This window comes from Phalacrocorax aristotelis, chromosome Z, assembly GCF_949628215.1.
Source record: "Phalacrocorax aristotelis chromosome Z, bGulAri2.1, whole genome shotgun sequence".
NCBI classification, from domain to species: Eukaryota; Metazoa; Chordata; class Aves; order Suliformes; family Phalacrocoracidae; genus Phalacrocorax; species Phalacrocorax aristotelis.
This window is the reverse complement of record NC_134311.1, coordinates 78140525-78161606: the sequence shown is the minus strand read 5'-3', so window position 1 is coordinate 78161606 and position 21082 is coordinate 78140525. Positions and strand designations below refer to the sequence as shown.

Below are 21082 nucleotides of genomic sequence, written 5' to 3'. Positions count from 1 at the left end.
ATGGGGTGAAATTAAGGAAGGGCATGTTTAAGCTGAGAATCAGGGTGGAAATCTTCTGAATGGAGAACTGTAGGCTGGAAAATTGTCTCCCTAAGGGAAGTGGTGAAAGCTTTATTGCCTAAGATTTTAAACGCCAGATTAGGAGAAATACCAGGGGACTCATTCTGAATTTTCAGGGAGATGGGCTGAAAGATTAGGAAGGCGGGGAGGAAAGTCAAGAGATGGTGCTGGCTACAGGAATTTAGGGAGTGCAGCCCTATGCTCCTTTGGGTCTGTTTTATCCCTCTTCGACCGCCTCTGTCAAGAGTGAAATGATTTCAGCATTAGTTACCTCCACAAGGAAGTGGTAAGACCTCCTCCGCCATGAAGAAACATGGCTGAGAAATGGGAGTCTCAGTGGAGCATCTCTAGAAAGGACCACAGGGGAAGGGAGCAGTGGAGGCTCCTTCAGCTGTGTGTGAGGGATTTGAGATGACGCTCTGTGTACGGCCACGATGGAAAATTACAAGCTGAACAGAGCCGTGAGAACGCGGCCTTGAAGAAGGGAGCTGGGAGGATTGTTACTGAACAATATGTTGTTGCCATCCGGGGGCTGCTGTTCGCCGGCAGGGCACGCACCGGGCAGGCCTTGTTGCTTGCCCCGGCCACGCGCGCGGCAACGTCTAGTCAGTACTTTTCCACCCCGTCTGCTGAGGGTATGAAAAAGCGCGGCTCGAAGCGGAGAGAGGAGAGAGGGCACAGACTCTACGAACCACAGGGGACGCCCTGAAGGTGCCGCAGCTACCTCCCTTCTCTGTGGTGACCCCGCTAATGGTCACCCTCCTGCTCAGCGGTGTCTCGGGCATAGTCGGGTTGGTAAGACTCTCATAACGGGGAAACAATACGCTAGTAACTGCTTATGCAAGGCTGTAATAGAGCAATATGCTAGTAACTGCTTATTCGAGGCTATAATAGAGCAATAAATACTGTTGTGCTTTTAAAATATCATGTGTTTGGTGAATTTTGTGCATAGGAATCCTGCAAACTGGTTACAAGCTGCAGAGGGGCCCGGTGGTGCAGCGCTGCGCCTCCGCTTCCAGGGGACCATCACCACCACCACCTCTCCTCTGCGGCACTTGCGCTTCCCCAAAGACAATGGGAGGAAGTTAGCTCAGCGCTGGAGCAGACGGCAGGAGCAGCCCCAAGCCACGCTCCCGTGTCAAAGTAAAAGCTGTTTGTGAGAGCGCTTTGGCTCGAGAGGGTTTGCAGGAGAGCTTCCCTCACCCGGCTCTTTGCAGAGGGAGCAGAGCTCGTCCGTCCCTGCTCCCATCTCGCAACCAGCCCCAAGCCAAAAGTTTCCCTCCAGCTCGAGACTGGGAGAGAGACTTTTCTCATCTCATCCTCACGCATCCGACGGCGGCATCTGTAGGCACATGACTAAGCATCCTCTGCAGAAGGAATATATAGAAACTTCACCTTCCAAGTAACATTTAAACAACGCCCATTTTGCAAGCTGGGCTGCGGGCTGCCAAGCATCTGAAATCACAAATGCGCCGCTGAAACCCAGCCAAGCCGTCCCCGCGCTGCACTCCTGCTCCTTCGGGAAGTCACCCAGGCTCCTCCGCAGCCACCAGCGGCAGCCGAATGGGGACCACAGGAAGGTCCTCAGGACACCGCGGGGTTCACCAGCCCCTCAGCCATGGCCCTCGGCTCTGGGGGAAGGAAGAGAGAAAAACTTCCATCACTGCAGGGTTTTACCAGCCAATATTGGTTGTGCTGCTTAATTAGCATTAAAGGCATCTTTAGCAAGGGGCTAGAGGAAGCATTTATTAGATTAGGTCCTAGTTTTGGAGATGTGGGGTTTTTTTTACCAGAGATTACATGCTTCAGGAAGGGCAGTATAGTGCTGAACGACTCCGAGGCAGATGGAGGCAGCACTGTATCCTCCCACGTAGCTGGTACCCAGCGAAGAGGGAAGGAAATGCAAGTTTTACTTTAAACAGACACTTATTGATAAAGCCTCGGCTTACTCGCTGGTGCAGGTTTTTTGCAGAAGACATATTTCTGAATTGGAGAAGCAGAAATCCTTCCAGCCTGGGGCTGAATTTTTTTAATGAAGTGAGCATTTAAGAAAATGAAAGATGTTTCTAAAGCCGCTTGAAGTTACTCACAGCAATTGCGTACTCAGAGACAAACCGAAGGATTTCCTGCAGTGTGCAAGGCAGCACGGGCCAGGATTACTACCGTTTCGCTGCGGCCCCTGTAATATAAAAATTCAAAGAATAGCTCATAAATACAAAATCTTTCCCAGCCAAGGCCTGTTCAGTACTAGATATAATTAAAAAATTCTTAAGTACACTTACAATTTGACACATCTTCTTGTAAGTACCCAAACCAGAACTGAGTAGTAAAAGAATATTTGGAGTGTTTTACTGGAAACGGTACAAAATGCAACTGCCTTACTTCCAAAATAAATCTTGAAACTATTTTAATATTTTTTTAAATTGCATTTAATTATGAAGTCCTATATTAACATTCTATATCTACTAGAGTATTGATATGAATAAAGGAAAAATTTAAATACTTTCAAAGGAAGATTGAAAAGCAACCACAATGAAATGTCTGCAACAAATAGTGTATTTCTGTAGTACTACCTGAAATATGTAGACAAAAGAGATTCCATTCGCATCTTTTGAGTCAATGCATTTTGAGTAAATAGGTACGTATTTTGGCTCAGTAGCCTTAAATTTGCCTCACGTATTTTGCTTTTCTCTAGCATTTTGTTTTTATTATTCTGGTTTTAGTACCTGAATGTTTTCTTTTAAATAAATCCCTACCCCCTAATTAATATGGGGATGGATTCTTAATCTATGTCCTAAAGTAATTACTGTTTTGCATATTGGCCTGATAAGAACAGCATGTCACTCTGTGGTAAAACATATACAGGTTTACACTTGAGGTTGAACACTGTTTTTCACGTCTAGTGCATAATTTCAATTCCTTTGTTTGTTTTTTTTTTCTTCTCAGGTGGAATTTGTACCCTCACATTTTCCAGGAAGAGGAACGGAGCGCACGGTGACAAGGTGGTGCACACCTTTTGCCCTTTGTTCGTAAAACCAGGGGATCTGCAGCTCGGCCGGGCTCTGGCTCCAGCCCTGCAATGTCCCATGCCATGGGCAGCTGCCCCAGAGCTGCGGGAGCCCCATGCAAAGCTCCCTGCAAGCACAGCTGCTCTCGGCTTGCAGGTGTTAATAGACCAGTGTCTCCAAAACTCAAGCTGGGAGTTCAGCACAGAGCAGCTGATGTAATCTGAAGACAGGCTGAAGCAGCGGAGGCCTCTCCAGGCAGTCATGTCATCTCAGTTAGGTGATTATTTCATAACACACAACAGCCGAGGGGTTCAGCTGGCAGCGTCCCTCCCTCCAGGGTGCCACACATCTCACCACCCACTGTGACCTCCATGGAAACACTCAACAGCTGCCAGGGAAGAAGATGAAGCTCCAGATCAAACATTTTCTCGTGGGAAGGCAGGCTGGCTGGCCCCTGTCTTGGTAGGACCTCCACGAGGTGCTCCTGCACCGGCACCCCCATCCCTGCGCTGGAAGAGCTGGACCGCCCCAAAATACCAACAGCAAGGAAGGACATCTCTGCTTGCCCTGCAAGGCACCCTGCCTGTGCAGACACATAGCCAAAGAGCTGAGAAATGTTACTGAGAGTGCACCAGCTGCATAAATCTTGTTTATTTGACTTTCCTCGTTCCCATCAGAAGCTGAACTGTCGGACCTGACAACTGGCCCTGATTTAATGTTGTGTGTGCTGCAGATGGCTCAGCTGTGGCACACAGCTCGAATGCAGCTGCTGGGTATTCTTTCCCTCCTTGTGTTTCCAGTGCTAGGAAGCAACACGTGGCTATCTGTGGACAGCCCGAGTCAGAGCCTGGCCCGGCCGCTCTCTATATTCGGGCTCTTTGCCAATGAATGGGACGCAGCACATGCTGTGAAATAGCGGCAGCCACCCCGTGGGCGCAGGGGGAAGAACACACTGCCTAGGCTTCACAGCTGGTGCAGTGTTACCTGATTCAGTGGTGCTAAGGGAGTGCCACAGCCTGGGAAATCCTCCCAAGCCTTGAGTCATGGTTACACATGTGGGAATAAAAGGCTTCATCTAATGTTAGCAGAGTAATTCTTCAGGCTCGCATTGAAAAGCAGGGCTGGTAGCATCCTCAAGCCCTTATCTAACCCATCTTTCTAGCCCAAAGCATGATCAATGCTCCCATGCTTATAAACACCTAAGCAAAGCATTTCTGGTCTGCTCCTAAAAGTCTCCAGTGATTAAGACTCCTTAATTGTCAGGCCATGACCTCCAGTGCCTTACAACAGCTTTCTTGTTAAATCATTCTCTGATGCCTACCCAGCTACGTTCTGACGCCTTCCATGACCATGACTTCTTTCCCCTTCCACAACAGGGAAGATCAGATTATGCTCTTGCTCTTCCCATGTTCAAAGACTATACTCCCTTGCCTTCTTCCGATGTTTTTTTTGGTAAGCAGTGGCTGTACCTGCGGTCACCCCTGCACTACTACACGTCCTCTAGATTTCACATCAGTCACCTCTGAGGTAATTTCCCCTTAGCCAGTTCAGCCCACATGTACGAGGAATGGCTTGTCCACTTGCGTTTGACATCTTGATTTCTAGCCCAGAAGGAATTGAAGATAAATAGCCATGAAACTACTGCAGCTATCCCTTTCCTAACATATTGATTTAAAAACCTGAAACTAAACAGCAACCCCCTCCAGCTGAAGACTCCCACAAGCAGCGGCTCTCGGAATGTCCTTCAATTCTTCCCCATCGCAGTGAAAGAAATGATGCGAAGAAGGTCAAAAGGTGAGGAGGCTGTGGCACTTTACCAACACCAGTGTCATTCTGAGCTTGTAGCTGCTTAGAAATCAGAGCTACACCCTAAGCACAATCAGATACAGATCTCATGGTCCTGTTGCTTCAAGGGAGGACATGAAGCAATAGAAAGAACCTCTCATCCTGCAGATCAGTGAAATCAGTTTCTGCAGTGAGGTAACAGCTCCTGGGGACAGGCACACTATCCTAAACCATTACCATAATCTTTTGCAACTCTAATTGCAAACAGACGCACCTACAAATTGCACTGAGAACACCACTGCTATTTGTCTGGATGTTGCCCAGCACAACTGGGCTTCTTCAAGGCCTTTGATAAGGTCCCCACAGCCTCCTCCTGGAGAAATTGATGCGTTACGGCCTAGACAAGTGGTCTGTGCAGTGGGTGGGGAACTGGCTGACAGGCCGCACCCAAAGGGTGGTGGTAAATAGCTTTTTCAAACTGGGAACATGTCACTAGTGGTGTCCTCCAGGGATCAGTATTGGGCCCCATGTTATTCAACATCTTTATAAGTGATCTGGACAACGGCATCAAGTGTAGCCTGATGAAGTTTGCAGATGACACCAAGTTGGGTGGGGAAGTAGACACTCCAGAAGGGAGAGCTGCTCTGCAGGGAGACCTGGAGAGGCTGGAAGAGTGGGCCAGCAAGAACCTTATGAAGGTCAACAAGGACAAGTGTAAGGTCATGCACCTAGACAAACATAATCCAGGAGTGCAGCACAGACTGGGATCCACCTGGCTGGAGAGCAGCTCTGTGGAAAGGGACCTGGGGGTCCTGGTGGACAGAAAGCTCAACATGAGTGAACAGTGGCTGCTGCGGCCAAGAAGGCCAACAGGATGCTGGGTTGCATCAAAAAGGGCATCACCAGCAGAGAGAAAGAAGTCATTATCCCACCCTACTCAGCGCTTGTCAGGCCACACCTGGAGTGCTGTGTGCAGTTCTGGTCCCCGCTGTACAAAAAGGATGTGGCCAGGCTGGAAGGGGTCCAGAGAAGGGCCACCAGGATGATCAAAGGACTGGGAAGCTGCCATAGGAGGATAGGCTGGGAGAGCTGGGTTTGTTCAGCCTTGAGAAGAGGAGGCTCAGAGGGGATCTCATCGCCGTGTACCAGTACTTAAGGGGCAGCTACAAAGAAGATGGAGGCTCCCTTTTTACATGGAGTCCCATGGAGAGGACAAGGGGAATGGACACAAGTTGCTCTTGGGGAGATTCCGATTGGACACCAGAGGGACATTTTTCACAGTGAGGACAGTCACCATTGGAATAATCTTCCCAGGGAAGGGGTTGACTCGGCCACGTTGGACACCTTCAAGAGTCGTCTGGACAGGGCGCTGGGCCATCTTGTTTAGACTCTGCTCTTCCTAGAAAGGTTGGACTAGATGATCCCTGAGGTCCCTTCCGACCTGGGATTCTGTGAGTTTGTGAAATGGGACCTAATCCATGCCTGATGTCCTTAGGTGCTCCCTCTCTTCCTAGATTTTTATTTTTCTCCATCCACAGGACACTTTCAGATTTTTAACTTTAGTGTAAAAAAAAAAAAAGGCATTTAAAAGCTGGGGTGTTTAAGGCTAGTGTGGTGGTGGCATGGAAATACAGGTCTCTGGGGACCCTTCTGGAAGATTACATTTGACATAGAACTGGAAAAGACAATGTAGCTTCAAAATGGCCACATCCCACAGTGGTTCTGCAAAAACACTGAGGTATTTTCAGACCTAGAAAGGTCTTAGAAGGGATTTATTGTTTGTTTCTAAAGCTATCACTTCACTATCAAAAAAGCTATTTATCCACCAGTTCCATTTGCTTAGCTCTATTTATAATATCAGGAGAAACAACAAATAGTCATCAGTAAACTGGTACCTCCCAAAGCCTTCAACATGGGCAAACCTTACAGGTTAGTGCCATGGGCTTCCGTTTTCTCAGATGACAATGAAACGACAGAACCTTAGGAGGCTGATGCTGCTACATCTCATCTCCATACAACTTGCTGACCCATGAAGCCAATAGTATGACCCATGCGAAACAAGTCAGAGCTCAACTTGTTTCCATGACAGTAGGCAGCCATCACACACACAAGAAAATCCCCTTTGTGGACCGTCTCAGATGCTGCAGGGCTTTAGAAGGCAGTGCGAACTACTGTTCTGAGCCCTAGATCATAATTTCCATATTGTTCACTTTGATTAACATATAAAATCCCTGCTGAAGACATTAAGGAGAAATTAAACTGTTCACATCTGTTTAAAGAAAATGCTCACACTGTGAAGCACTCCAGGCACGAGTCTAGAACTGACCTTCACAAACTTGGTAACTATCAAACACACTATGAGTGAAAAAAATAATCTGTGGCCAACACTGAAATTGACAAAACACAACAAGGGAGCAAAAGCCAATGATCTAGCAGATGTAATGACAGTCTGACATCACTGTACTTGCACCACCAAAGACAGGACTCCAGAAGAAAGCACAATCCAGAGCCTGGACAGGGAAAAAAAAGAAGTATCGTACCTCGAATGCTGGGCTCAGGTTTGGGCCCCTCGGGACAAGAAGGGCCTTGAGGGGCTGGAGCGTGTCCAGAGAAGGGCAGCGGGGCTGGGGCAGGGTCTGGAGCACAAGTGTGCTGGGGGGCGGCTGAGGGGGCTGGGGGGGTTTAGCCTGGAGAAGAGGGGGCTGAGGGGAGCCCTTCTCGCTCTCTGCAGCTGCCTGAGAGGGGCTGGAGTGAGGGGGGGGCTGGTCTCTGCTCCCAAGTCACCAGGGACAGGACGAGAGGAAACAGCCTCAGGCTGCGTCAGGGGAGGTTTAGGTTGGAGATGAGGGGAAATGTCTTTATCGAAAGGGCTGTCAAGCGCTAGGACAGGCTGCCCAGGGAAGTGATTGAGTGACCACCCCTGAGGGTATTTAAAAGGCATTTGGATGTTGTGGTCAGGGACATGGGTTAGTGGTGGACTGGCAGTGTCAGGTTTACAGTTGGATTCGATGATCTTACAGGTCTTTTCCAACCTATACAATTCCGTGTGTATTCTGTGTAAAAAAAAGACAAGACTCACTGATCAGTTCAATTCTAATTAGTAATGGTCAACCAAATCCTGCCAGGAACATCTTGTGAAGGTGCCACCTAGAGGCCAGTTACAAGTGCATATCACATGTGGAAAAAGAACTGATAAAGGCGGCAGTAAGTTTGAGGTTACCTTATGAAAAATAGGTGAAGTTTACAGATGCAAGGCTACACGAACAAATGAGCCTGCTTGCTGGAAGGTCACAAGTGTGCCACCCAACACCAAGAAGAGTAAGACAGAAAGCTGCAGACGTACAGCAAGAATTCCAAAGTGTTTTTCTAGTGCAAATAAACAGACAGTAGAAGAGAAATCTTCTTCCACGCAGGCCACTTCATTTGAAACCGAATCTGCTGGACCCTGGCAGGTCAAAAGTCAGCAGATCAAGCTCCTTTGAGAACTCTGCATCCAAGACATCCTAGCAAGACAAAAAACCAAGAGGAATCAGTGACCATGAAACAGTTTTCTTACATTCCTGTTAGACAAACATATCTACAATGATCAAACCTTGCGATATTACTACCACTGATGAATCCAAATATTGACTGGAAGGTCTCACTACTGTGAACAGCAGTAGTCTCTGCAGGCAATGGCAGAGAAATCTACAAATGAAGGGCTAAACAAGCTCAGTTGCCTTTATACCATACCCCAGTGTGATATTAGACATCTTCAAGCTGAACAGATACACTACAGAGGTGAGTATTCTGACCTGATAAAAGGTGGTTAACCTCAACAGGTTAAAACCTGAGGCTGGTGAGCTTGTATTTCTGAATCAAAAACAAGTGGCTTACCAACCTGAGCAGTCCCATCTGAAGATGCGCAAAGTACTCTCAAATAGCTGTGATTTTTGATCACAGCTTTACAGCTTATCACTGAATACCTTGTACTTTATCTATGAGCAGGCAGACAGTAGCCCAAAGGAATAGAGACAGGCTTTATGCTGAAATGTGGCCCACCCCACTCAGGAAAGCTGCGTATGAACTTCCCAAATAGCTTCATGTGAATGTTTCGCAGCAACCATACCTGCAGATTATACAAGCATGGATGAAATGGGCATTATGTTTTATCGAGGAATGTCCCCACTGCAGTCTACAAGGCAGCTGTTAAATAAAATATGGGCCCTAGAGCCCTCTGCGAGTTCAGGAGCTGCAAGGGAGGTTGTGAGACCAATAAGCTGCACCACATATGAGTGAAGGACAGGTGAAGCTGACCAAATCCAGGGGGATACAGATACCTAATCCCCACTGATACCATAATGCCCAACTGCCTTGGCAGCTTAGATACTGCTCCTCTACCAGTTCCTCCTACCAACATGCACACCTTCTGCCTTACCAGAGCAAAATTTCCCTCTAGAGATCATTAAAACTACAATCTGACGCAGATAAATCCACAACCATATGTATACGGTTGTATATGTATCTTGTTTTGGGACAACAGCACTTATTTAAAACAGCACTCTCTGTGAGAGACAAAAAAAACCTCTTACCAGTTCCCGTTTTGCTTCTTCAATCTTCACTGTTGCAGAATAGATGTTCTGAGGAGGGAAAATGGCATAAATATCAATATTTCAGCTGGAAACACAGAGTCCCTGCATCATTGCAAGAGTCTGTGCCACAGGGGAATTCAGGGATAATGAAATCAGTACACCCTTCACATGCAAAAGGTACTGACATTAAAAGCCTAGTATCAGTTTGGTTTGAGCAATCACATATTTTTCAAAAGCCTGGTAGGGCATAGAGTCTAAAAAAACCCCCTATATTTAGGAATTTTCCAAATCTACCAAGTGAGGAACTAGCTTTTAAACATATCCGTGCAAAAATCTTCCAAAGCACAATAAGCTTGCAACTATAAACCTTCCGCCCTCCTTCTGCCTGGAGCACAAGTGAGGCGTCGGGGCTCTCCCTGGCTCCGCTGACAGAATGATGGGAGGGAGGGAAGGGGGAATTGCAGAGCCTAATCCAATTTGAACGTCGTGTTTTGCCTGAGCAAAAGAGGCAGCTGCTTCTTGGAGCAAGACTGATTTAAAAGAGAAGCAGTCCCACCCTCTCCCTTCATCCTTTTCTTCTAGGAGGGAGACAGCAGTAGTTGTATGAGAGAGATGTCTTGAGAGGCAGGAACTTGATGGAGGGGCTAATGAGGTGATGGGAGAAGTATGGGCCAGGAGACAGGTCCCGAGCTCATGATACAAGAGACGTAATTAACGGCAGAGCTTCTGTGTGATTTTGGACAAGCCTGTTTCTCAGGACCTCTATGCCCCATTTATAAGAACTGGAATAAATGTTTTTTCACGTCTTACACAGAAAGGTCTGAGGTTAGCTCTATTAGAGGCTGTAGGGTGCTCAGATGAGGAGATAACAGGGGCCTTATCAGGTAACTCAAATACAAAACTAAACTAGACAGTTACAATTGTATTTAATAAAATTGAAACCCGTTCAACTATTGACACTGGTTTTTGCTATTTCTCCCCTGAATGACAAAGAGAAAACTCCTTATCTGTAAAAGCAATGGCAATCTTCCAAAGGAGGTTGGAAATACTTGGGTTTAGTGGTCCCAAATATCACAGGTGATGATGTACAGACGTCACACAAAGCCAAGGCCTTCTGTTTCACGGACTAAAGCCTCGTTTACCCATGGCTTCTTTAAGCCACTAAAAAGTTGTCCACAAAATTACCCTTAACTGAAACAGTGTTTTGTAACAAGCATTCTAATCTGAAAAAAAGTAAAATCCTTCTTATAACAGACGCTTCCCACAGCAGTCTGGTAGTAACTCCTAGCACAGGGACCAACAGTGACAATAGCCAAAATATAAAATGAAAAAATAGACACAGACAGGGGCTCTCCAAACTGCAATTTGGTCACCTAAATGAGAAACCTGCATTTTCAGAGAGCTGAGTATCCAGCACCCTCAAAAGAAATCAAAGAAAATGATGGAGCAGCCAGTACTCACACAAGCTAGCGTGCTTGTTTAGGGGACAACGCCTACATTTGGCTATTTCTTCATAATCGTTAAAAATCCTGCTCAGAGCTCCAACCTCTGCACCTATGCTGTGCCCACCATATTGACAGCCTGATGACATGTAGAGCTCATAGTGGTAAATCTCAAAAAAATTTGTTATGCTAAGAAATTATATTTTCTTCCACATTTTTTTGCCCAATTTCTAGCTAATTCACCTTGATACTAAGCTCACCCAGCAAATCTGCGCATTTTGTTAGAAAAAAGTTTGCCTGGTAAGCATACTTAATTCTTTGGCTTTGATTAATAATTAGATAGCCTTCTGTTTAAATAAAGTCTTCTGTTTACACAATTAATAGGCCTGTAGGGTATCTACCTGTCCGCTGAAACCATCACAACAATATCCTTTACATTCTGAAGTCCATTAAAATCAATCTGATGGCAAATACAATAGGACAGTAAAAAAAAATAATTACAGGAGGTAAACCTAGGTAGCTCTCCAGTTTCTTCTTCAAAGGCACAATTTCTTTCTGCAGTTCAGCGAGTTCCTGTGAAGAGGGCAAGGCAGATTATTTTCTGTACTCTTATAGAAGTGATGTAAATCATTGAAACAGATCAACGATTATCTACAATATTCCAAAATTCACAGATGTTGGTGTTTCATAATCCTTCTTAAAACCCATGGAAAACCAAAGATCTGCTATTCATTCAGTTACCAGTCAGTCAAACCCAGTTCAAGTTTTACACAGAGCTATCATGACATCTTCAGATGTCTTTTCTTACAGCATAACCACCTGATCTCACCTCCCTGAAAGGAGCGGGGATTTCAGATGAGAATCCACCAGACTGAGGACTGTCACCATCAACCTCACAGTAGGCCAGAGAGAGAATTGAGCCCCAAGGAAGGGGATACATTCTCATGCCTATGGCTTCTGTGTGAAAACGGTTTTGCACATGCAGCAGCAGAAGGACTCCCCTTACACTTGCACTGTTTTGCTTATTCTGTTAACAAGGGGAAATAATGTCTCTTTGGGGCTGAAAATTGAGCCCCTTCCACATGCACTCCGAAGATACAGCCACTTGTGCGGCTCAATTCACTGAGCTCTTGGCAAAGCAGACACAGAACTGCCAGGGTGTCAGACCTGCCCTTACACTCAGGTTCTAGAAGGGGATGAGTCTAGAAAATCACCTATGACTTTTTGCATTTAAGACTCCAATGATTTTTGGTTAGTGTGCTTCTGAAACGCTGTGCAATGTAAGCATTGCCACCTAGTGCTGGCTCAGGAGAACGACAACATAAAAACCCAGAAACCTCTTTTCATTGTTCAGCTAAACTGACGTGCAGGAAAAGCTAGCAAAAAAAAAAAAAAATGGGGAGGAAGACTAAGTTCTCACTACATTAATAGCAAATAATATTAAAACGTGATGAGTGCAGACAGAAAAACACAAATACGTGTTACATGTGTACAAACGCTTCAGCACAAAGCTGGAGAACCTATAGGCAGTAACTCAAGAAATGTGCTTTTTCCTTTAAGGAATTATCCCCCTGGGCTTACAATACAGCTGAAAAATGTTATATTTAAAGACACGAGAGAAAAAAAAAGCACACAGCGGTTCAGATTTGCTTGCTCTGAAGTGTTTGAAAGCAGGTTGATTTCACAAAAACCAGAAAGAACCACCTGGGTCATTCTGTCAAGTAACTGCAGTACCCAGGCAGCCATGTAACAAGACACAGTCAACAGAATATCCAGTCTGTTTGTAAAACGTATCACTGAGAGAAGGAGGCAGATCACAGGCTGCCAGTTTTCTTCCAGTGGCAGGGAATTTATTCCATGAAAATTCTCTAGTAGGCTATATTCCCAAGTATAGACAGAGGCAGAAAGAGAGAAGGAAAACCAAAAGGCAACAAAAAGAAAGATTCCAATAGCTCCCCTCCATCAGTCCAGAAGGAAAGCTTCTTCCCAAGTCCAAAATAAACCCACGTCTAACCCTCAAGAAAGGTGCCACTTCAGCACACACAGATGCTTCCCAGTTTCCAGGAGAGACAAACCCAACCAACACTCCCCAGTTCAGAGGTATCCATCTATGGGATTTTTATTTCTGCTTCTTTTTACCATTAATATTTGTTCAGGTAACCAAGTAGCAAGCTACATTTCCTGAAACCACCCAACAAAAAACAAGCCTGTCGTGTACCACTGTAGAAACATCCACCTGGTATCTAAAGACCTACCTCAGACAGGATCACGAGCGACTCGTGTGTCAGTGATCTGTCCAAGCCTGTGGCAAGAAGCTGCTCCTACAAACAGGAAAGAGTTTGTTCATAACTGACCGCAAAATGTAACAGGGAGGAGAAAGATTTTACCTTTTCCTTGGGTTTTGATCTAAACAGGCAAACAAGAACACGGTTTGTCAACACCAGAAATGTGTGCTATCTGTACCACAGCTATAGCTGGTATATGAACCAGTTGCTGCTACAGTTTGTATAAACAAGTCTTTCCAGAAAGCTACTGGGAGAAGAGCACGTGGCAAGGCTGGGAAGAGGCTTCTCAGAAAAATGTCATCAGCCTTAACACAACATTTTCTATCACATATTTGTCAAGGTACTGGACAGCATCCAAGTGTTAAATAAAGCACTCACGTATCCTTCATCATGTAGGAAAGGTGAAGAAGACAGTGCAACTCCTGCCTTCTGTGTTTAATCATTTATTAATTTCAGGAAATGGCTATATGCAGAATTTTGACACAGTTTACCGCAGTGAATGAGCTGCTCTGCTGGAAGCTGCCTGTATACTCTTATATGACAGTACCTCACAATAAACACATGATAGTCTGAGCTAATACAGTTCTCAGGGAAAGAAGAGAAAGCATCCTTGCATTTCTCATAGGATGTCCTGGAGGGAGAACACAGATATAGCAGGAACAACTGAAGTGTAGTATCATGTTGTCCTGTTAGCCCACGAGTCCGCAGTCCTGGAGTTTAAGAAGCTCCTGGGATGTCTGTAACTACAATTTTGGGCCTGACCAAACATGACTGTGCCATCCCACCACAACATCTTGTTAGAAAATGCCTTCCATCTACCTTAGCGGCCTTGATCCGATATTTTAATTCCTCAGATTTCCTCCTCAGGAACTTCGAGTCCTTGGATTTCCAGTCAAGCACAACCCTTTCTTCTTCCAGAAGTTTCTCTGTTTCTGTAAGATCACTTTGAAAAAATACAAAAAGGAACAAACTTTTGCATTCAAAGAGATACCAGTATACAGATACTGCTTAATTATCTATGCTGAAGCTAAACACTGTAACACAACCAACACAAAAAGGGAGAGAACGGAGAAAAATTTGCATTTTGCAGTGAGATTCCCCAGTGGAAACATTCACAGCTGTTACATCCAGAGTCCCAGAGATCGGGGGGGGGGGGGGGGGGAAAAGGCCAAGGAGAAAGCCATCTGCATAAAAGCGAAGTGTAATAGTCTTCTGCATAACTCCCTAATTCAGTCAGACACCTGTTACGCAAGCTAAACTTAAGATCACAGAGAGGGGCCACAGCAAACCTGCACAGAGCACACAGGTCTGGCATCTTTACTACAAGCAGTGCCACAAGTACTACTTTAAAAGACAAAAGCCAGAAAATAATTGGACTGGAAGGGGGCTGTGGAGATCATCTGGGCCAATCCCCACTTCAGGCAGGGGCTGATCCTGCCATGCTTGGCAAAGCGCTTCAGATTACATCCTCTAGGGAATGGACTTGATACCATTTTTGTTTTGTTTTTAAGTATCCCACACACTGGTTAGAGGAAATTCTTACCTGGGAGCAGTTTTTCTTTTACCTGGCTCCTTCACTATTACTACAGAGCCCACACTAAATGTGTTAAGAAAATCAGGTTTGCCTTCGACCTCAGACGAAGGCAACTGGTGGAAGATGCCAGCCCATATCTGAAAACTGCTTGTAGACCATTTTTGCATTTAACTAATGGGTTTGATGGTACCCCAAATCTCTTTTGATTACTGAATGTGTCTGTAGAACATGGCTTTTGATAGATACTTCCAAATGTTGTGAATCAGAGATGCAACAAAACAATGAAAATTCAGTTTTCCTTGTCAATGGTCCACATTGCAGGGATCAGCAGTATTGCTTACATCTCTCCCTTTTCTCATCCATTACTTACTCCTGTAACCGCTTTTCCAGCGCCAATGCTGCAGTTAGATTTCTCCCAATCTTGGTCAATTCCTGTTGCATTTCAATGTTTTTTGCTTCTGTTGCATACAGGTCTGAAGTCATATCACTGATGGCACAGAATAAGCTGGTGAAAAAAGAGATTCAAAGGGAATGCTGAGGAGTCAGCTCTTCTCAAACACAGAAATTATTCTTTTCTCCACACTTTCCACAAATTACTTTTTTGTTCTCATATTATTATATGTCAGATAACTGTGAGCTATTCTAGAGGAGGAAAGTAAAATAAGTCACTAAGAATCTTTGCTTCCCTTAACTAACAAAGATTCTACCTGTAAGGGGAAACAGCCCAGCAATCTCAGTAGGAGGAAGTGAACAAGATGTGGCACTCTAGTGAATATAACCACTGGGTTTGACACGATCAGATGCTCCACTCCTGGCTTGCCACATTGCCTTTCAGAGAAACTGTATTCAGTCCCTGAAAATGCATGTCCCTGAGACATGCCCAGCAGTATTTCGGTCTCTTCCTCTTCCCAAATGGTCCAAAGCTGCTTGCCCCACCAGCTCAGCAGAAGAGCTGGAAGAGCCAAGCTCCTGAACATCATATAAAAATTGGATTCCAAGGCAGTTTTGGCCTTTCCTTACTGCCGGTGCTCAGCACACGCCTGCTGTGTTATGGGTCAAAGCCAGGCTAGGGAAAGGGGTCCAGGAAGAGCAGACTAACACCTGCCATTTCTCTGTGGATGAGCTGAGGAAATCTCCTTACATTAACTGAGGCCAGATAAGTGAGGGAAGAAAGAGGAGCTGAGATGAAGACCAGTTACAGTTCCCCAGTCCTTACCTAAGCAGTATGAAACGTGCTCTAGCTTGTGCTACCTGGCATAACAGTCTGAGTGGCAGCATCCTGCAGCCACTGACCACAAAAGCAGGGCCAAGAAAGGGATTTAACTGTGGCCAAGGCACCTCTCAGGCTTCAGAGACTTCCTTTGCTGGGATAATCAGGAGTTAGAGCTTTGTGCTCAGTGCCTGTGTCCTCCAAAGCTGCCCAAGGGGTGAAAAAGAAGCTGGACAGGTAAGATTTCTGGTGTGAAAGTCAAGTTAGAAACTGTTGCATTGAAAAACCAGAGGGAAACAGCACAGACCACCACCCTTGATGCACACTGGGAAGAATTACCTGATAAGAGAAGTGTCCTTCGTTCCAAGTGTCATTGTGCTCCTTACCAGGTCATTGACAGAGCCAAAGCCTTTCCTGGACGTACTGCCCGGGGAAATATGCAGGCTTTCTAAGAGAATGCCCCGTAGATAATTAGCTGGAAAACAAATAAACCCAAAATAGTGATTTCTTTTTTTATATTACTGTTCTTTTAAGGCCTAGGTGGGACTCTGTTTTAACACACGTGTTAAAAATGGTCCCCTGAACCACTCACTCGCTCCAAAAAAACCACATTGTCTAACACTCACTCTAGACAGCTTGAGCATAACTTAATCACCTCACTGTTGTTCCATATTCCTCAAGTGTTTTCCTTAACAGCTGATTAGCACTACCTCAGACTCTTAAATCAGCTGTAGGGTTGCTTCCCTGTCTATCCAGCCAATATTTCAATGCTGTGCTACTCAGCCCAGCAGGCTAGGAGGTTTTAGCAATTAATCTGCTTGTCCATATTTACAGCCTGCTCAAGATGGCTTAAAAATTGCTCTTGGCTAACCTTATGTCACTGTAAATTTTCCTGAAAGCAAGGCATGGGATGCATTGTCGTAAAAACAGTACCAGAACAGAAGCTGAGCTCGTTCCGGTTGTTCATATACACATATGTATATATTTATTTACATTTAATTATTTGTAAGATTTTAACAAAGACAATCTTCAGGGTCACTAGGGAAAACTAACTTTGATGGAACTGAGAACTGGAACTTCAGACTCACCTTGCGCTTCATATTCTTTAGCCTTGTGCTTCAGCTCCGCTGCCACCAAAGCCATGTCCCTGTCCTTGGCTTCCTTGTGTTTTACAAGCTCATACAAGATATCAATTGTCCTCGCATTCACTTCGTACCGTGGAACAGGCCGATTCCCATACACTTTCTTTAGCCATAATGCAATCTGCCAGAGAAGGGTCAAAAAAGATTAAACCGTCAAGTGAAACAACAGAAAATAGCTTATAGATGTGAGAAATGTAAGGTGCTGCAAGCTCTACATTCCTGAAAAATAACTCCCACTACATCAGTCAAGGCACGAGTGGAAAAAGAAGACAGAGATTCCTTTGTCTCTTCTTCAAACACCTTCTGTAGTTTGGAAAACCGTTTCCTTTTTAATCTCCCGCATTTCACTGGACACCTGCTTATCTCCAGATGATAAAATTTTATTTTTTTTTATGCACATGACCTGTTTGCTTACAGACACATAAACAGTTCAAGAGATATTAAAGGCGTATTTGGGCAGCTGGTAAAAGCGTGGGATAAAATTGTCCCAACCGTTATCACTGGGAACGGTCTCTATGGGTGAGCGGGGGAGCAGGAGTTTCTGCAATCTGCAGGCACGAGCCCCGCAACGCACAATTTCTATCGCTAAGAAGAAGGTCAGAAATGCGTGAGAGATCAACACAGTGCTCTCAGGCAGCACCAGACGATTAGATTACGCCCAACAGTAACTGAATACGTGGAGGTTCAACACTGAGGAAACATGAATCCTGGCCTAAGTCTAAGCAACCTGATGATGGAAAAGGACCCAGCCTTATAACCTAAAAAGTCACTTACTTCTAGCATGTCCTTCTTTACTTCCCCCATACCAGCAACTCACCTACATACACTGCTCACAGCAAACATCTCCCTGAACTATGCTGGGGAGAAAACCATCAAGCCCTTAGACGCAAACCACTCGAATTATGTATAGATGAGAACGCTAATACTGCAAAAATGCCAAGTTCACGATCGAAGGATGAATTGCATCTTCCTGCCACTCTCTCTAGGGACAACGATTTGAAATGCAAAAACTTCGGGCACCTAAGATCTTCATAACCCAGCAATCTAAACCAGCTGCGAGCTTATACTTAAAGGCTAGCGAGCCCGGGCTGTTACCTAGTGGGTAGAAGAGGATGAAGCGGGTGAACACAGACTTTGCTGCTGCAAAACCCACCCAGAGACCGCGTCCCCCAGGCTCTAACGGAGCACGGGAACGGCACGGGCCCGTTTCTGCTCTTCAGCCCCGCAGGTCCCAGGACCAGCCCAGCTGCGCCACCCTCGCCAGGGCCCCGCAAAGCTTCCCGCGCCGCCGCTCCGGTGCCTCCACGGTAAGGGCTGAGCGGGGCGCTCCGGGGAGAGGAGGACGCGGCCTCCCGCATTAAGCCGGGTCCTTCCCCGCTGCCCCCCGCCGGGGCCCGGGTGGAGCAGCCGGGCAGGTGAGTGCCCGCGGACACGCCGCACCGGGGGAGCCGCGACCCGCCCAGACCCGCCGTTACCCGATACAGCTTCGCCTCCATGGCCTTCCCCTTCGCGGCCGCCGATGCCGACGCCTCCATGGCCGTGGCCCCCTCCGAGGCCTCCGCGGCCGCCGACGTCTCCATGGCCGTGGCGCCCTCCATGGCCTCCCCGGCCGCGGACGCCTCCACAGCCGTGACCACCGCAGCCGCCGACGCCTCCATGGCCACTGCCAGCGTCCCGCCCCGCGCCTCCCACCGCCCCCTGGCTTCCGCCGCGCCCCGGGGCCGCGCCGCGGGGCCTGATGGGACGTGTAGTTCCTGGAATCATGGACTTGTTAGGGCTGGACAAAACCTCTGGGATCATCAAGTCCAACCCAACACCCCCAGGCCCCCTAAACCATGTCCCCAAGGGCCACGTCTGCACGTCCTTTGAACCCCCCCAGGGACGGTGACTCCCCCACCTCCCTGGGCAGCCTGTGCCAGGGCCTGACCGCTCTGGCAGGGAAGACATTTCCCCTCATCTCCAACCTAAACCTCCCCTGACGCAGCTTGAGGCCGTTCCCTCTCGTCCCGTCACTGATCCTGGCTTGTATCAGGAATACTGTAGCCAGCAGGAGCAGGGAGGTGATCATGCCCCTGTACTCGACACTGGTGAGGCCGCACCTTGAGTACTGTGTCCAGTTTTGGGCCCCTCACTACAAGAAGGACATCGAGGTGCTGCAGCGCGTCCAGAGAAGGGCAACGAAGTTGGTGAAGGGTCTAGAGAACAAGTCTTATGAGGAGCGGCTGAGGGAGCTGGGGGGGTTTAGCCCGGAGAAGAGGAGGCTGAGGGGAGACCCTATCGCTCCCAGCAACTACCTGAAAGGAGGTTGTAGCGAGGCAGGGGTCAGTCTCTTCTCCCTAGTAACAAGCCATAGGACGAGAGGAAATGGCCTCAGGCTGTGTCAGGGCAGGTTTAGGTTGGATATTAGGAAAAACTTCTTCACTGAAAGGGTTGTCAGGCATTGGCACAGGCTGCCCAGGGAGGTGGTGGAGTCTCCATCCCTGGAGGTGTTTAAAAGAGGGGTAGATGTGCTTGAGGATATGGTTTAGGGGTGGCCTTGGCAGCGATAGGTTAGTGGTTGGACTCACGATCTTAACGGTCTTTTCCAACCTTAACGATTCTATGATTCTATGGTGACCTGGGAGCAGAGACCAGCCCCCCCCTCACTCCAGCCCCTCTCAGGCAGCTGCAGAGAGCGAGAAGGGCTCCCCTCAGCCCCCTCTTCTCCAGGCTAAACCCCCCCAGCTCCCTCAGCTGCTCCCCAGCACACTTGTGCTCCATCATAAGACTTGTTCACCAGTGGGGGGGGGGGGGCCTGTAGTGTGTTTTCCCAGCTGTTTTCCCAAAAAGCAGGACCATTCACCCTTTGTGCAAGACACCGAAAAACACACAGAGCAGACGTGTTTTATTAAGTTCATATTTGAGCAGAGATGGGTCTAGCTTTGTGGAGTTGCACACGGGGTGAACGATCCTGCTTTTGGGAAAATGGTTTTGGCAACCCAGGTGGGACAGCCTTTCCTGGGTCATCTTGCCATGCCCAAAGCAGCGAAGCAGTCGACTGGACTCCAGCACGCACTGACCTGTTCATCAGGGAGTCCATTGGCTCCTCTCCTGCAGCCAGGTGGCGAGCAACACATTGGCGCAACACTATTCGAAAGAGGTGTTTTAATGGGAAAAGGTGGGAAGAGCAAGACCTTTTATGGAAGAAGTTGGAGCTGGTTTTTGTATTTGCTCTGCATAAGACACATCAGAAAAGATACACAGCAGCATCACAGTTTCCTTTGTACACATTGTACTTGTAACGTAGGGAGAAAATCCCTCATTTTGTATTTGGAATTTGTTGTGTATGGAACATTGGGTTCTTTTTTGGTACTAGGTTGGGTTCCACTGCTTTCCAGGAAGGCTCCTCTTTGTTCTCCCATAGGATGCATCCTAAAGAATTGGAGTAAATTTGGAGGGGACCCCATGACTTAAGATAAGTGAAAACAGTATTGGAATCAGTGGTGGCCACAGTATCAATTGGAGGATGGTGAAAGACAGCCTGAAAATGGGTCTTTGAAATATGACACTATATTACAGCTAACGCCGTTTTGATGAAGAGATGAGAAATGGGATAACATTTTCCTCTATAATGCAACAACTTCAGAGTCAGGAGTCCTAAGACTGGTAACTAATAACCACGCCAATCTCCCCACTAACTTGTGAGAAGAATCTGATGCCACTTTCCGTGACAATCTGTGCATAGCTGTTTCAGTTATCTTGGGGGGTAACCACCGCCCCATCATCTATTTCATGCCATGCTTCGGGACCCCTCCAAATTTACTCCAATTCTTTAGGATGCATCCTAAGGGATAACAAAGAGGAGCCTTCCTAGAAGCAGTGAAACCCACTTCAGTACCGAAAAAGAGAAACAAGTGGCATTGGGAGTGCTGACACAAGTGGCGTTGGGAATGCCGGGGAGCTGGAAAAGACCAGTGGGATACTTTTCCAAACAATTGGATGAGGTTAGTAAAGGCTGGCCTGCCTCCTTGAGGGCAGTAGCGGCGAATGTAGCGTTAATTGAGGA

The 21082-nt window shown here is 46.8% G+C and overlaps 1 protein-coding gene across 4 annotated transcripts; it reads right to left on the bottom strand.

Annotated features, from left to right (window-relative positions):
* Positions 1 to 7935: 7935 nt before the first annotated feature.
* Positions 7936 to 18712, bottom strand: HAUS1 (HAUS augmin like complex subunit 1). 4 transcript variants are annotated; one of them, XM_075078653.1, is made up of 10 exons: positions 18675 to 18691; positions 18513 to 18566; positions 16984 to 17158; positions 16235 to 16370; positions 15056 to 15190; positions 13971 to 14094; positions 13122 to 13187; positions 11368 to 11439; positions 9425 to 9472; positions 7936 to 8356 (listed from the first exon to the last, which is right to left on the bottom strand). In XM_075078653.1, the coding sequence occupies exons 2-10, from the start codon at positions 18531 to 18533 to the stop codon at positions 8273 to 8275; spliced, it is 861 nt and encodes a 286-aa protein (XP_074934754.1). In that variant the 5' UTR covers positions 18534 to 18566; positions 18675 to 18691; the 3' UTR covers positions 7936 to 8272. The 4 variants fall into 4 exon arrangements, with proteins under 4 accessions (XP_074934754.1, XP_074934752.1, XP_074934751.1 ...); XM_075078651.1 differs by having other exon boundaries at positions 15056 to 15172; positions 18513 to 18712; XM_075078650.1 differs by having other exon boundaries at positions 18513 to 18710.
* Between the last annotated feature and the right edge of the window lie 2370 nt (positions 18713 to 21082).

Excerpts from the sequence above, each read along its gene's own strand:
- HAUS1 (XM_075078650.1), bottom strand. The coding sequence starts at position 18,695 with ATGGAGGCGTCGGCGGCTGCGGTGGTCACGGCTGTGGAGGCGTCCGCG. Across the intron at positions 15,191-16,234 it reads AAGGACACTTCTCTTATCAG|CTTATTCTGTGCCATCAGTG; the intron begins GTAATTCTTCCC and ends TTTTTTCACCAG. Across the intron at positions 9,473-11,367 it reads GCTACCTAGGTTTACCTCCT|AACATCTATTCTGCAACAGT; the intron begins GTAATTATTTTT and ends TTCCCTCCTCAG.